Here is a 17431-nt window from a genome sequence, read left to right as displayed (position 1 = left end):
ACATGATAATTCAGGGATGGAAACAGATAGAAGAAATAGCCAAAAACATCATGGAGCTAAAAATATCAGAAAGAGCAAGCAGAGGTAGATTGATAGTGCCCAAAACTATACCAGGAAAAATAAGGAAAGCACACAGGACATTAACCAACTACGCACCAGTATCGTCAATGCAGCATCTATTCAATGCGTTGCCAGCTCATCTGAGGAATGTATCAGGAGTGAGTGTAGATGTGTTTAAGAATAAGCTTGACAAATATCTAAGCTGCATCCCAGACCATCCAAGATTGGAAGATGCAAAATATACCGGAAGATGCACTAGCAACTCTCTGGTAGACATTAGAGGTGCCTCACAAAGAGGGACCTAGGGCAACCTGAACAAGGTGTAAGGTCTGTAAGGTCTCATGATAATGGTCTGGTAACACAGCAGTGAATCCTGTTTGTCTTGTAACCACGGATGTGAATGGGCAAGCTATTGGTTGCCAATGTTCATATTTTCTAACCACTTCTGTAGACAATATCTTAATGATATATGAATAATAGTTCACATTACCAGTGAAATGAGTCGATGTTAAACAAATAGAAAAATAGTATAGTAATAGAGCAATAAAAATAGCAATGGTAAAAATCATATTCAGTCCTTATTAACCATAATCGTCAACCTTTGTTCCATTGAGGTGTGGCTGTGCAGGCTGGGATCCTACTTTTGTTCATGGTAGATAATTATTAGGTGTCAATTTCAGAACGTTTTTTGAATGGAAATATGCTTTGGATTTACACAATCCATCTATTTATAAAGAAATGAAATTATAAACTGCAAATACCAAGACCTATCAATATAATTTCATAAAGGCAACTATGATAGCCATTGACAGGTTACGATATGGAAGGCTATGGGGGAAAATTATAGACCACCAGATGTATAAAGGAACTAATGTATCCGGTGTTGTCACTCATACTTGTTTTTTATTCGAGCCTCTTCTCACCAGAGTAGCCTAGATGGAAATTTCTCTGGCCGGTATATAACTCTAGTCATCCGAGTAGCATCCCACCTTAACCACCCTGATGGTCCTTATGTACCAACCCAAGAGTGGATAAAAAGGAATAGTTTGGAGTCGATATGAGTTTTCATTTCAAGCCTTTCGTACTCGTTGGGGTTCGTGGACTGGATTTCTTGTCGCTTCAGTCTCAAATTTGTCAACTATTTATGATCCCATGGATTTGTCAGTTCAGTGAATTCAAGATACATTTTGCTATTTTTGCATCCTTGTCCATTAATTTTATTTTTATTTTTAATAAGATTTTAGTTGAAACTGAATTTCATTAGTTTTTTGTTTGTAAAATTGAGCACCAAACTAGTTCATTTGGCTACATCCACTATAATTGTTATTCATTCTTTTTCATGTTTAACAAGCATTGTTCCTGATTCCAGTAATTGCAGCTTTGTATTATCCTGACCCTTCCCTGATTAGAGCATCAGTGTCGATTTTTGCTTTCCTTATTGTTAGGATCAAGTTAAATGAGAGTCCGTTTAACCAATGGCTTCCCAACCCCAATTACTGATTCTCCAGCCGCCACCCCCCGTCCCGTACGTATCCTCCAGTCCCACCCTCCCTCCATCCTCAGGTAGCCCTGCAACCTCCCAGGTCACTCCTCATGAGATGTGGTGTGGAAAAATCAGTAATCCTAAAATTTCAACGGTCACATGACCATTCTTTCCCCTCTTTTACAAATCTCTGGAACTGCAGTCTAGTAAGGTCTGTTTGCCTTTGCTTAAAGGTCAACACTTAATATTCTAATTACTTGTTTCTTGTTCTTGATTTTTTTGGGAGGGGTTTTTGGTTTGGTCATAGCACCTAACTCATTCATTCTCCTCATGATTAGAAAGCAGCAGTACTTAGGTCTAACAGAATTTAGTGTTGCCCTTGACCTGGTAGCCAAAAGGCTTCTACAAATGATTAATTTTCTGTTATTTAATTTTCTGAGTAAATTTGATTTGACTGACATTTCACCAAGATTAATTTTCCTTTCGAAGCATTGAAATCCGTTACAACCTATTATATATATTTATAAGATGCAGATAAAGCTTTCTGACAGCTCAGGATATAATTATGAGATGAAAGTGTTTTTGAAAGCAAAGCAACAGGATGCACAAACTTTTTGTTCCTTCTTTTGGTGCTTTTCCTGTCAATCATGAACATCTTAAGCAGGTCAACGCCAACCAAACCTACATATGAGAAGTGAAAGACATTCTACTTACACACACTGCACTGAAAGTAGTGTAGAGACCACGGGGCTGGATTCTTCTGACCTTAGCCTTGGCCTATGTCTGACATCAGAATACCATGACTGAAACTGACATAGTCTCTTTGTCTTCAGCCCTTGAAAATTTAGGCAGAGGTCACAATTTATATAATGTATGTCATTGGTTTCGATGCTAAAAGGCCAGATTCTTCTGACCTTGGCCTAGGCCTACATCGTGAGGGAGCAGGACATTCATTGAATGACTCATTAACTTAGTCTAGGGTTCTATGTCCTTGATGATTTAATCTGAAGCTGCAATATATTTTATGTGTTTTAATAGAGACTAAACACTGTTCTGCATTTAAGTCTCCAGGTATATAGATAACTACTTACTGAAGAGCTAGCAGCATTGAAGTCTCCAGAAATATGGACGACTACTTAACCCTTATTAGACAGGTAAATATATCAATATGCAGCTAATCAAGCTGGGTAAACTTTGAGGTGGGCCAGTTTACAAAACAGTGCATCAATGGAAAGAGGAAGATATGCAGAAATATGGATAACTACTTACTAGGGAGTAGCATTGAAGTCTCCTTGAATATAGATAATTACTTACTGGAGGCAGCATTGAAGTCTCCATGAATATAAATAACTACTTACTGGAGGGAAGCATTGAAGTCTCAAGGAATATAGATCACTACTTACTGGAGAAAACCATTGAAGTCTCCAGGAATATGGATAACTACTTACTGGAGGCAGCACTGAAGTCTCCAAGAATATGGATAACTACTTACTGGAGAGAAGCATTGAAGTCTCAATAAATGTAAATAACTACTCACAGGAAAGAGGCATTGAAGTCTCCAGGAATATGGATAACTTCTTACTGGAGAGAAGCATTGAAGTCTCCAGGAATATGGATAACTGCTTACTGGAGGTAGCATTGAAGACTCCAGGAATATGGATAACTACTTACTGGAGAGAAGAATTGAAGGCTCTAGAAATATGGATAACTACTTACTGGAGAGAAGCATTGAAGTCTCCAGGAATATGCATAACTACTTACAGGAGAGCAGCATTGAAGTCTCCATGAATATAGATAGCTACTTACAGGAGAGAAACACTTTAAGTCTCCAGGAATATGGATTACTGCTTACTGGAGGTGGCATTGAAGTCTCCAGGAATATGGATAACTACTTTCTGGAGGCAAGCATTGAAGTCTCCAGGAATATGGATAACTACTTATTGGAGAGTGGCATTGAGGTCTCCATGAATGTAGATAGCTAATTACAAGAGAGAAACATTGAAGTCTCAAGGAATATGGATAACTGCTTACTGGAGGTAGCATTGAAGTCTCCTGGAACACAGATAACTACTTACTGGAGACAGCATTAAAGCCTCCAGAGATGTAGATAACTTACTGGAGGCAGCATTGAAGTCTCCAGGGATATGGATAACTACTTACTGGAGGCAGTATTGAAGTCTACAGGAACACAGATAACTACTTACTGGAGACAGCATTGAATTCTCCAGGAATATGGATAACTACTTACTGGAGGAAGCATTGAAGTCTCCAGGTATATAGATTACTTACTGGAGGCAGCATTGAAGTTACCAGGGATGTAGATAACTACTTACTGGAGGAAGCATTGGAGTCTCCAGGAATATGGATAACTACTTACTGGAGGCAGCATTGAAGTCTCCAGGAATATAGATAACTACTTAATGTAGGCAGCATTGAAGTCTCCAGGGATGTAGATAACTACTTACTGGAGGCAGCATTGAAGTCTCCAGGAACATAGATAACTACTTAATGTAGACAGCATTGAATTCTCCAGGAACACAGATAACTACTTACTGGAGGCAGCATGGAAGTCTCCAGGAATATGGATAACTACTTACTGAAGGAAGCATTAAAGTCTCTTGGAATATGGATAATTACTTTCTGGAGGCAGCATTAAAGTATCAGGAATATGGATAACTACTTACTGGAGACAGCATTGAAGTCTCCAGGGATGTAGATAACTACTTACTGGAGGCAGCATTGAAGACTCCAGATCACAGATAACTACTTACTGGAGGCAGCATTGGAGTCCCCAGGGATATAGATAACTACTTACATGATGCAGTATTGGAGTCTCCAGGTCACAGATAACTACTTATTGGAGGCAGCATTGAAGTCTCCAGGTCACAGATAACTACTTACTGGAGGCAGCATTGGAGTCTCCAGGTTTGTAGATAACTACTTACTGAAGGCTGCATTGAAGTCTCCAGGACAGATAACTACTTAATGGAGGCAGCATTGAAGTCTCCAGGTCACAGATAACTACTTACTGGAGGCAGCATTGGAGTCTCTAGGACAGATAACTATTTACTGGAGGCAGCATTGGAGTCTCCAGGGATGTAGATAACTACTTACTAGAGGCAGCATTGGAATCTCCAGGTCACAGATAACTACTTACTGAAGGTAGCATTGAAGTCTCCAGGTCACAGATAACTACTTACTGGAGGCAGCATTGGAGTCTCCAAGAACACAGATAACTACTTACTGGAGGCAGCATTGGAGTCTCCAGGTCACAGATAACTACTTACTGGAGGCAGCATTGAAGTCTCCAGGGATGTAGATAACTACTTACTGGAGGCAGCATTGAAGTCTCCAGGACACAGATAACTACTTACTGGAGGCAGCATTGGAGTCTCCAAGAACACAGATAACTACTTACTGGAGGCAGCAATGAAGTCTCCAAGAACACAGATAAACTACTTCCTGGAGACAGTATTGAAGTCTCCAGAACACAGATAACTACTTACTGGAGGCAGCATTGAAGTCTCCAGGTCACAGATAACTACTTACTGGAGGCAGCATTGAAGTCTCCAGGTCACAGATAACTACTTACTGGAGGCAGCATTGGAGTCTCCAGGGATTTAGATAACTACATACGGAGACAGCATTGAAGTCTCTAGGGCACAGATAACTACTTACTGGAGGCAGCATTGAAGTCTCCAGGACACAGATAACTACTTACTGGAGGCAGCATTGAAGTCTCCAAGAACACAGATAACTACTTCCTGGAGGCAGCATTGAAGTCTCCAGGACACAGATAACTACTTACTGGAGGCAGCATTGAAGTCTCCAGGTCACAGATAAAATACTATTTCTGGAGGCAGCATTGAAGTCTCCAGGTCCACAGATAACTACTTACTGGGAGGCAGCATTGAAGTCTCCAGGTCACAGATAACTACTTACTAGAGGCAACATTAGTCTCTCCAAGAACACAGATAACTACTTACTGGAGGCAGCATCGAAGTCTCCTGGTCACAGATAACTACTTACTGGAGTCAGCATTGAATCTCCAGGTCACAGATAACTACTTACTGGAGGCAAGCATTGAAGTCTTCAGGAAACACAGATAACTACTTACTGGAGGCAGCATTGAAGTCTCCAGGTCACAGATAAACTACTTATGGAGGCATCATTGAAGTCTCCAGGTCACAGATAACTACTTACTGGAGGCAGCATTGGAGTCTCCAGGTCACAGATAACTACTTACTGGAGGCAGCATTGAAGTCTCCAGGTCACAGATAACTACTTACTGGAGGCAGCATTGGAGTCTCCAGGTCACAGATAACTACTTACTGGAGGCAGCATTGAAGTCTCCAGGACACAGATAACTACTTACTGGAGGCAGCATTGAAGTCTCCAGGTCACAGATAACTACTTTACTGGAGGCAGCATTTGAAGTGTCCAGGTCACAGATAATACTTACTGGAGGCAGCATGAAGTCTCCAGGAACACAGATAAATACTTACTGGAGGCAGCATTGAAGTCTCCAGGAACACAGATAACTACTTACTGGAGGCAGCATTGAAGTCTCCAGGTCACAGATAACTACTTACTGGAGGCAGCATTGAAGTCTCCAGGAACACAGATAACTACTTACTGGAGGCAGCATGAAGTCTCCAGGTCACAGATAACTACTTACTGGAGGCAGCATTGAAGTCTCCAGGTCACAGATAACTACTTACTGGAGGCAGCATTGAAGTCTCCAGGTCACAGATAACTACTTACTGGAGGCAGCATTGAAGTCTCCAGGAACACAGAAATAACTTCTTACTGGAGGCAGCATTGAAGTCTCCAGGAACACAGATAACTATTTACTGGAGGCAGCATTGAAGTCTCCAGGTCACAGATAACTACTTACTGGAGGCAGCATTGAAGTCTCCAGGAACACAGATAACTATTTACTGGAGGCAGCATTGAAGTCTCCAGGACCACAGATAACTATTTACTGGAGGCAGCATTGAAGTCTCCAGGTCACAGATAACTATTTACTGGAGGCAGCATTGAAGTCTCCAGGTCACAGATAACTACTTACTGGAGGCAGCATTGAAGTCTCCAGGTCACAGATAACTACTTACTGGAGGCCGCATTGGAGTCTCCAGGAACACAGATAAATACTTACTGGAGGCAGCATTGAAGTTCTCCAGGAACACAGATAAACTACTTACTGGAGGCAGCATTGAAGTCTCCAGGTCACAGATAACTACTTATGGAGGCAGCATTGAAGTCTCCAGGTCACAGATAACTACTTACTGGAGGCAGCATTGAAGTCTCCAGGAACACAGATAACTACTTACTGGAGGCAGCATTGAAGTCTCCCGGAACACAGATAACTACTTACTGGAGGCAGCATTGAAGTCTCCAGGTCACAGATAACTACTTACTGGAGGCAGCATTGAAGTCTCCAGGTCACAGATAACTACTTACTGGAGGCAGCATTGAAGTCTCTAGGTCACAGATAACTACTTACTGGAGGCAGCATTGAAGTCTCCAGGTCACAGATAACTACTTACTGGAGGCAGCATTGGAGTCTCCAGGTCCACAGATAACTACTTACTGGAGGCAGCATTGAAGTCTCCAGGTCACCAGATAACTACTTACTGGAGGCAGCATTGGAGTCTCAGGTCACAGATAACTACTTACTGGAGGCAGCATTGAAGTCTCCAGGCACAGATAACTACTTACTGGAGGCAGCATTGAAGTCTCCAGGTCACAGATAACTACTTACTGGAGGCAGCATTGAAGTGTCCAGGTCACAGATAACTACTTACTGGAGGCAGCATTGAAGTCTCCAGGAACACAGATAACTACTTACTGGAGGCAGCATTGAAGTCTCCAGGAACACAGATAACTACTTACTGGAGGCAGCATTGAAGTCTCCAGGTCACAGATAACTACTTACTGGAGGCAGCATTGAAGTCTCCAGGAACACAGATAACTACTTACTGGAGGCAGCATTGAAGTCTCCAGGTCACAGATAACTACTTACTGGAGGCAGCATTGAAGTCTCCAGGTCACAGATAACTACTTACTGGAGGCAGCATTGAAGTCTCCAGGTCACAGATAAACTACTTACTGGCGGCAGCATTGAAGTGTCCAGGAACACAGATAACTTCTTACTGGAGGCAGCATTGAAGTCTCCAGGAACACAGATATATTTGGATGGAGGCAGCATTGAAGTCTCCAGGTCACAGATAACTACTTACTGGAGGCAGCATTGAAGTCTCCAGGAACACAGATAACTTCTTACTGGAGGCAGCATTGAAGTCTCCAGGAACACAGATAACTACTTACTGGAGGCAGCATTGAAGCTCTAGGTCACAGATAACTATTTACTGGAGGCAGCATGAAGTCTCCAGGTCACAGATAAACTACTTACTGGAGGCAGCATTGAAGTCTCCAGGTCACAGATAACTACTTACTGGAGGCAGCATTGAAGTCTCCAGGAACACAGATAACTACTTACTGGAGGCAGCATTGAAGTCTCCAGGAACACAGATAACTACTTACTGGAGGCAGCATTGAAGTCTCCAGGGTCACAGATAACTACTTACTGGAGGCAGCATTGAAGTCTCCAGGTCACAGATAACTACTTTACTGGAGGCAGCATTGAAGTCTCCAGGATACTTACTTACTGGAGGCAGCATTGAAGTCTCCAGGAACACAGATAACTACTTACTGGAGGCAGCATTGAAGTCTCCAGGTCACAGATAACTACTTACTGGAGGCAGCATTGAAGTCTCCAGGTCACAGATAACTACTTACTGGAGGCAGCATTGAAGTCTCCAGGTCACAGATAACTACTTACTGGAGGCAGCATTGAAGTCTCCAGGAACACAGATAAGTATTTACTGGAGGCAGCATTGAAGTCTCCAGGTCACAGATAACTACTTACTGGAGGCAGCATTGAAGTCTCCAGGAACACAGATAACTACTTACTGGAGGCAGCATTGAAGTCTCCAGGAACACAAGATAACTATTTACTGGAGGCAGCATTGAAGTCTCCAGGTCACAGATAACTACTTACTGGAGGCAGCATTGAAGTCTCCAGGTCACAGATAACTACTTACTGGAGGCAGCATTGGAGTCTCTAGGTCACAGATAACTACTTACTGGAGGCAGCATTGGAGTCTCTAGGTCACAGATAACTACTTACTGGAGGCAGCATTGAAGTCTCCAGGTCACAGATAACTACTTACTGGAGGCAGCATTGAAGTCTCTAGGTCACAGATAACTACTTACTGGAGGCAGCATTGAAGTCTTCAGGAACACAGATAACTACTTACTGGAGGCAGCATTGGAGTCTCCAGGAACACAGATAACTAATTACTGGAGGCAGCATTGGAGTCTCCAGGAACACAGATAACTACTTACTGGAGGCAGCATTGAAGTCTCCAGGTCACAGATAACTACTTACTGGAGGCAGCATTGAAGTCTCCAGGTCACAGATAACTACTTACTGGAGGCAGCATTGAAGTCTCCAGGAACACAGATAACTACTTACTGGAGGCAGCATTGAAGTCTCCAGGTCACAGATAACTACTTACTGGAGGCAGCATTGGAGTCTCCAGGAACACAGATAACTACTTACTGGAGGCAGCATTGAAGTCTCCAGGTCACAGATAACTACTTACTGGAGGCAGCATTGAAGTCTCCAGGAACACAGATAACTTCTTACTGGAGGCAGCATTGAAGTCTCCAGGAACACAGATAACTATTTACTGGAGGCAGCATTGAAGTCTCTAGGTCACAGATAACTACTTACTGGAGGCAGCATTGAAGTCTCCAGGTCACAGATAACTACTACTGGAGGCAGCATTGAAGTCTCCAGGTCACAGATAACTACTTACTGGAGGCAGCATTGAAGTCTCCAGGTCACAGATAACTACTTACTGGAGGCAGCATTGAAGTCTCCAGGAACACAGATAACTACTTACTGGAGGCAGCATTGAAGTCTCCAGGTCACAGATAACTACTTACTAGAGGCAGCATTGAAGTCTCCAGGTCACAGATAACTACTTACTAGAGGCAGCATTGAAGTCTCCAGGTCACAGATAACTACTTACTAGAGGCAGCATTGAAGTCTCCAGGTCACAGATAACTACTTACTAGAGGCAGCATTGAAGTCTCCAGGTCACAGATAACTACTTACTAGAGGCAGCATTGAAGTCTCCAGGTCACAGATAACTACTTACTGGAGGCAGCATTGAAGTCTCCAGGTCACAGATAACTACTTACTGGAGGCAGCATTGGAGTCTCCAGGTCACAGGAGACTTCAATGCTGCCTCCAGAGATCCCAGAGATATTACCTCTAAATATTAAGTCTTATTTACTTCAATATTACACAAGGCACATGACCCCACTCCTGCTTTTTGCAATTCCTTTAAGGCTAGTACTAGGTCCCTTCACTTGTAATCAGCCTCATTATCTAGGATGCTTAAGGAATGATCTCAGAATGGATCCAGTGTTCTCAAGGAATCTCAGGAATTTGAAGTTAAGTAACAAAACCAAATTAGAGGCACTCCCCTGGTGTTTTCAGATGATGCCTAGGGTCCCCATTTTGGTAGATGTGCCCTCTTCTCATGCTTTCCATGAAAGAGCCCAGAGGCAGCTTCTACAGATTAGGTTGCCTCCTGGACTTTGCTGGGAAACCAATGGATGCTGGTCTGATTAAGGGAGCCCTCCTCCTGAACCTCCCAGCAGAAGTTTGGAATCATCATAAGATTTGGGAAAGCAGTGATGTACTTGTAGTACAGCTTTGTAATCTGAATGAGTTAAATCTGAATTATGTTTTTTAAACTTGGGTAATATAGCATCATAATCCAATTCATATTACAATACTCCCTTGGTGTAAAGTGCTATAAATTCTTAAAATGCATACTTTTTAGTCTGGTGAGCCATCCATTGTACTGTAATTCTTTGGCTGCCTTATAAGGATGCTAGTTTTCAGAACTTTCCGTCTAGTCTTTTTACTGTGTTCCATATATGCAAAAGTGCATTGCCTATGTCGAGGAATGTAACTTGTTAGTGAAACCTATAAGGTGAAGTCAAAGATGAAAGAAATTTAATTTCTGTTTCTTAAGATCATGAATAATTGAGTATATAGGGGATATTTGTAATATTTTAGGTTTATTTCATATGGTAACTAACCTACTAATGCAGTCATATTTAAGGCATATGTACACTCAGCAAGGAAAGTTAAGATACAGTTTTTTTAAAAATCTTCGGAACATATAGTGTTCAATAATGCCACACTGGCAACTCTTGAAAGGGGGCGGAGCTTCAAAATCATAGCGTTTGTTGCTTTCTAGATTTCCATCAACTTTGCACCCTAAAATACACTGTTTTGAGGCTTATAATCATGTATACTTGAATGTATAAACAGTCTCATATTATTTTCGTTAATATTGGTTTGGTAACGTTAGTTCGAGGTAGAATATCGATCATCCTTTTTTAAAACATACTGTGAAACCTTATTTATTAGTGAAACCTTATTATTAGTAATGTTTTGACACTAAACTGATGTAAAATTCATACATAATTAAAGACGGATCTTAAAGAATGAGAAAAAGGGTTTTAAAATTTGGGCAGTACTTGTGGAAATCGTGAGGAACAATATAATAAGAATGAAATATTATGACGACAGAGAGAGAGCGCGCAAGCATAGACCTATCGATAGAGATACTAATTTATTATATTTATTTACTTTGAGAGATTAAGTGATAGTATTATTTCAAATGTTTCAAAAGTGAGAGAGAGAGAGAGAGAGAGAGAGAGAGAGAGGAGCAAAATCTGTTCATGTGAAAGCTTAGGCCTATTTATAACTACTTAGTTTCCTTATATTTTCTTTCGGAGATTGAGTGGTAATATATATATTTTTAAAGTATGTTTCAGAAATGGAGAGAGAGAGAGAGAGAGAGAGAGAGAGAGAGAGAGAGAGAGAGAGAGAGAGAGAGAATTATAGTACTGGTGGCGGACTTGTGACGGGGAAAGGCAGAAGAAAATATAATGAATTAAGTATCTCTATCGATAGGCCTATGCTTGCGCATGACTGCAAGATAATGCTGCACTATGCTAGATGAAAATTTGAAGGATCATAATAATCAAGTTAATTCTCTAAGAAATTCGTACCCTAATCTTGATTACATTCGACAACTGCCGTAGGTAGCATTCAAAGATTGTAAAAAGACGGAGAAAATTTTAGACACAGGGTGCGGTCATTCTTGCTCTCTTGATATAGTCTTTACTTTTGGGTAAACCAGGGTTTCATCCACAAATCATTCACGAAAAAGCTGTGTTAAGTAAAAATATTTATACCACATATAACTCAATATGTATTGCTCAGGCAATTAAAGTTTATATCGTGGGAGATCTTTCAGTCTCGTGGCAAAGAAATGCAGTCGTGTAGGGCTGTAGGCTACTACTACACTACGAACTGCTTTGTAATGGGAGCATATAGCCAGAAAATCTTTGAGCTGACATGCTACTTTAACCTTGATTAAGATTTCTATGTTTAAAGACAGTAGCTTTGTAAACAGCAACTAGCATTCGATCCATGTCAACGTCAAAAAGTAAATCAAAGTGTGAAATCCGTTACGTTAGCCAGTATCCAGTGACTTGCCCTTTCCGCTCGAAGTTCTAGGGCTCCTCCTCACACCATAGAAACGCTCTTGTGGATGCAACTAGATTCGTTCAAACTACCTTAGCCGTCGCAACATTGACTGCCATTGACGTCAGCTAACTTTAATCGCTTTGGAATACAAACATAAGTTTGTAGAAACTAAAATAATTGCATTCACCACTTACGATGAAGCAATATATCCCCCCGTTCATGAAGCAAAACGAGTAAATATTGTCGTCGTGATACATAGTATTAAAATCAGAAATTCACATTCTATCTACCAGATCTCTATGAACGAATCCATCTGATAAAATTCCAATTACTTCGGACATATATCGTGTTTTTTAGTATCTGAACGGTTTTGTTTTGCAGTTTTAACTTATATGATATAATTTGCAGAATTACTTTCATATTCTAGAGTAAAATTTAGCAATATTATGTCTTTTCAGTGAAAACAAATGGGAAATTGGATGAACGAAAGCTAATGAAAACTGTATCTTCAGTTTTCTTGTCGAGTGTACATACAAATTATTGTTAAAACCTTTTTGATTTATTATTACCATTTTTCCTTATCCCCATTTCACTTGCTGAGATCCCCCCCTCCCTCATTTTCAGTTAACTTTCAGAATGAGTATTTATGATTTTTCTTTGATATTAAAATCATAATGATATTAAAAATCATATTAATACAGTTAAGAATAGGTGTTAACTTTTATACTTTACAGTGCACTGGATGCTGAATCAGAGGCCATAGTGCAGTCAGCTCTAGAACAATGTATCCAGGGTCGAACTGTTCTGATTATTGCTCATCGTCTTTCAACAATACAGAATGCTAATGTGATTGCAGTTATTTCTCGTGGCAGGTTAGCCGAGGTGAGAAAACTTTGATACCTGTTATATTTGAGGTACACGCTGAATACTGTTGGCCAGTAAGATTTTATTTTTAGTAGAGAATGAAGTTAATACCACAACAAATGTAAGATTATTATAGGTACATGGTGTGTTTATATTATAAAAAAATAGCTTTTTTCCTCTGCACAATCATGGATGACACACTTAATAGAGGGGCACAATAAAGTTTTCTCTTCATTCTGTTTATTTTCTTTACTATGTCCCATAGCATGTTTATTCCTTCTTCTCCCAGGCTCTTCACACACTTTCCACTTAAAATTTTACGATTTCTCACCTCTCTCAGATGTGATTTGCTGCACATCAATTTGATTTTCTTTTCCTCCACTCTTGTATGTAATATACAGGTTTTCTTTCTTTTCAAACCAGGTGTTGACAATAGTAAAATCAAATGACACTACACAGTCCACAACCCTCTCTCCTTTGTCATTTCTTTCTCCAACTCCCCAGCCACTATGCACCCTCTGGTCCTTCCCACATGTCCATGCATTAGTTCATATAAAGTATAGGTATTTAATCCTTGATAATTTAGTAGTGGTGTGTATAAAAGCCTAATGCAAACGAAGAACAGTTTTAATTGCATAACTTATATGTAGACATATTTTTTAATTCTTGCAGCTTGGAACCCACGAGGGATTAAAAAAGCTTGGTGGAATATATGCAGACCTAATCCGCCAGCAGCAGAGAGAGGATGGTAGTGCTAAGGAATCCCGCTGGAGTATATGATAGATATGTAAGGTGAACTTGTATCTTTAATAATAAAGCCTATTTTAAGTTAACATTTGTACAGTATTCCTATTATATTCTCTACTTTGCTTTGGAAAAAGTATTACCCATAGGCCAAATTCGTTAACCTTTTACATGTATAGATGTTAGATTCTGATTTTTGTAAGCAGCTAATAGACTTGGAGAACTAGTGAAGTGATAGATATTCTTCCAGATTTCGCAGTTTGGCAGAGAGTTCATTAGACTGTAGTCCAATTTGAATGATAATGATAGGCACTGATGCATTTGAATGCTAATACAATGAGAAACCTATAAATATCAGTCACTTGCAGACTGCTTGAATCAGGCCACTAGAACCTAAATCCAATTATCCATTACACAACCTACACTCTGATGAATACATCCACAAGCTGGTTGATTTGTTTACCAAACTAGGCTAATCACAGTTGTATTAGCAACATTAGTGCCCAGACATTGTAGGTAGCCTATTTGTTCTTTGAGGAAATATGAGATGGCAGTGATAATTTGACATAAAATTTACCACTAAGCCATAAGACTGTGTAAATCTATTACAAGTTGATCATTTGAGTGGGACCCCTTGATGGCATGAGATCTGCTTGATTTCCCAACAATGAAATATGGGAGAAAGGTAAAATACAGATTGCTGAACTCTGGTTACTTGCAAGTGATTGAAGGGGAGAAGTTAGGCTCTTAGATAGTTTCAGAATACTAGTAGGGTTATCATACTGATTGCAGTTTCAGCTGGTAGTATTGCAGATACTCTTTGCCAATGAATGCATAATAGCCAAGTCTCAAGTTTTAACAAAGGTTTTATCCAGTACTTAGGATACATGATTACAGTTCAGCTGTGGATTATGTGGCAGAGTAACCATCCTTCCACCATCTCTATTGAAATTGATGTAACTATCTTCTTGTTTTTTTGTAACTCAATATCATTCAGATTTACTGTCAAGTTTCTACTCTTGCAAACATTTTTAAATTCTTCCATTAGTTTTTCAAGTTTCTTTTTGCTAGCCTCAGTCAGTTATATATTATCTGCAAATATCAACTAGTCCATCTTTCATCTTATTCCCTTTCTGACTTCTCGCATCACTCTTGTCTAAAGAGATTGTATAGCCATGGAGACATGAAATACCTATGTCTCAGACCCACTTTTGCACCAAACCAATCATTCTCCGGTTAACAAATTCTTACACACTTTGCTTCTGTCACAACATAAAATTCTGGGTCAACTTGATAGCTGGGGTGGAGATCCTGATGGTTTCTTCCATTTATTTTTGAAGGTGCCAAGTGTGTTGTCTCTCAAGATTAGTAAATCCTATAGATTTTTAGGTTGACTTAGTATCCTTGAAGATGATCACAAGCTTAATAATACAGTAACTGTTCCAAAGAATGGCATATCTACATACTTCAGTACCTACAGGCCAATTTCTATTCTCCCTGTGCTCTCCAAGGTCACAGAAATACTTAATTTTAAGCCACTGTGTATGTATGTGGAATCTATAATACGCTAATATTTGGAATCTAGAGGATTGTTAGTCAATATGCGTATATGAAGCCATTTAGAAACGAATCTTTATGAGGGTTTTGAATGTAGAATAATTCAAATAGATTTTAGTTCTGCTTTAGATTTAGTAAATTACTGGGCACTTATAAAGTTCAGATTCGTGGAGTTTTTAGGCTGACAGTACTTCAAGAGTTTCTTTCAGGTAGAACAGCAGTGAGTTGTTGTTTATGGGATCTTTAGCAAACCAAGACCTATTATGTCTAGGTAATTACAGGGTAATGTTCATGGTCAACTGTTATTTTTATTGTATACAGTATACTACAAGTGATTGTGGTTGTTGGTCTGGAAAACAAGATTGTTCAGTATGACGATGATGCAACACTTGTGGGTGTCGTGAAGTCTCCACATATGAGAAATTAAGCTGCCTTGAGTCTCGGTTGTGACATGGACCAGTTTAGTGAATGGTGTAGTCAGTGGGGTATGAGGCTGAGCTCCAGTAAAACGAACACGCTATTGATCAGCAGCTATTGAATGGATTTTCCACGCCATCCTCTCCTTCAGATGGATGGGACGTTGCTGAATGAGTCTGAAGCTTAAACTATTCTAGGTGTAACTTTTGACTCGCATCTTGCTTTTGAAGACCTTCTAATGAAAGTTTCAGCTAATGCCACACAAACGTTAGGTATTGCACGTAATCTACGGACAGATAGCCCGTTGTTTCACCCAGTGCCATATTAGCAATGGGGCAATCTTATCCTCTGGGTTTAGTCAGAATATAAACGCACCCTAACTTCCCCAATAGAGTACCGTAGCCTTGACGTCGCGGGGGCCATGACCTTGCTGTTTTCGGCCCATATGAAATAAAAAATGCCAAGATATGAATCGCCCATGAAATCGTTAATTCAGGGAAGTTAGCATTTAGTCCCATATAATTTCATTAAGAAAAAATAGCATTTATATATAGGATGTAGAAAATATGCTGCTTATCATTTAATTTTTTTTAATCAAGTATTTTTCACATAGTACTATTGTATAAATTTATATTTTTCGCAATCAAAATATACGGGTCTCAATGCTAACTTTCCTCTCTTAACCTGGCCGTTTCGAATTTGCCCCCCTTAATTTCTTACGGAGCGAAAACTGAAAAGTAGCCCAGGGAATGATGGTGATTGCTTCATACTACGTATTCAAATATTTAGAAAATAATTCTCTCTCTCTCTCTCTCTCTCTCTCTCTCTCTCTCTCTCTCTCTCTCTCTCTCTCTCTCTCTCTCTCTCTCTCCTCTCTCTCTCTCTCTCTCTCTCTCTCTCTCAGTATGTATGCATATTTGTAACTTATACACGTAGGAGGTCTTTTGTTATTTTCACAAATATCAACCTCATTGATCAAAGTCAATGTCTAAGCTTGTTTCTACGGTTCGAATTCAGCCATATTATATAATAATATGATAATGCACCTTTTCTCTCAGAAAGTACGAGTACATTCCAAATGCTAACAAAAAATGATATTAAGATATAATAATGAGCTTAATATGTTAATTTCTAAAGAAATGATTGAAGAATTTTATAATGAATATTTTGCAGCGAAAAAAAATGTACGTTTCCGAAACCTTAACCAGAGACCTCAATGGTTTGATTAAGAAAACACTGCTCGGTCATCCTTGCCGCAATATTGGTTTGGTACTTTGTTAAGTTTGTTTTTTACTTAGTTGTTGTTCAGCTCCCTTTCGAACCGTGTGAAAATGTGATAAATATTTTACGTGACTCGAATATTTTACCTAACGAAGTGTGTGGAAGCGACTCAAATATTTTATAAGTACAATTCACTCCAGAAAGGTAAGACTGCTACCTACTCACCCATAGGATAAATTTAACGGTCTTGAGTTTTCTTTGTTACCTAACTTACCTAGGTAGGTAGCTAACTATATATAGGCTAGGTAGTAGCCTAGTCCACTACGACAGAGGAGGAGTAACAGTGGGATTTTGTTTTTGTTTTTTTGTGAATGAGAATTAAAACCAGTGAATTGCTTAAAAAGACAGGAGAAGAATGTTACCTAAACGAGAAAGTT

General features: G+C 39.7%; 1 protein-coding gene across 2 annotated transcripts in view; it reads left to right on the top strand.

The window, feature by feature from the left end:
• LOC135214887 (mitochondrial potassium channel ATP-binding subunit-like) overlaps positions 1 to 13888 on the top strand; it is a 109099-nt gene extending 95211 nt beyond the window's left edge. For both annotated transcript variants that reach the window (XM_064249333.1, XM_064249332.1), the window contains exons 16-17: positions 12926 to 13073; positions 13728 to 13888. In XM_064249333.1, coding sequence (XP_064105403.1) covers positions 12926 to 13073; positions 13728 to 13835 — 256 coding nt within the window. In that variant the 3' untranslated portion in view covers positions 13836 to 13888. The remainder of the gene's footprint in view (positions 1 to 12925; positions 13074 to 13727) is intronic.
• The last annotated feature ends 3543 nt before the right edge of the window (positions 13889 to 17431 follow it).

This window comes from Macrobrachium nipponense, chromosome 46 (assembly GCF_015104395.2).
Source record: "Macrobrachium nipponense isolate FS-2020 chromosome 46, ASM1510439v2, whole genome shotgun sequence".
Lineage (NCBI taxonomy): Eukaryota > Metazoa > Arthropoda > Malacostraca > Decapoda > Palaemonidae > Macrobrachium > Macrobrachium nipponense.
The sequence above is the reverse complement of the archived record's forward strand: the minus strand, read 5'-3'. Positions and strand labels throughout refer to the sequence as shown.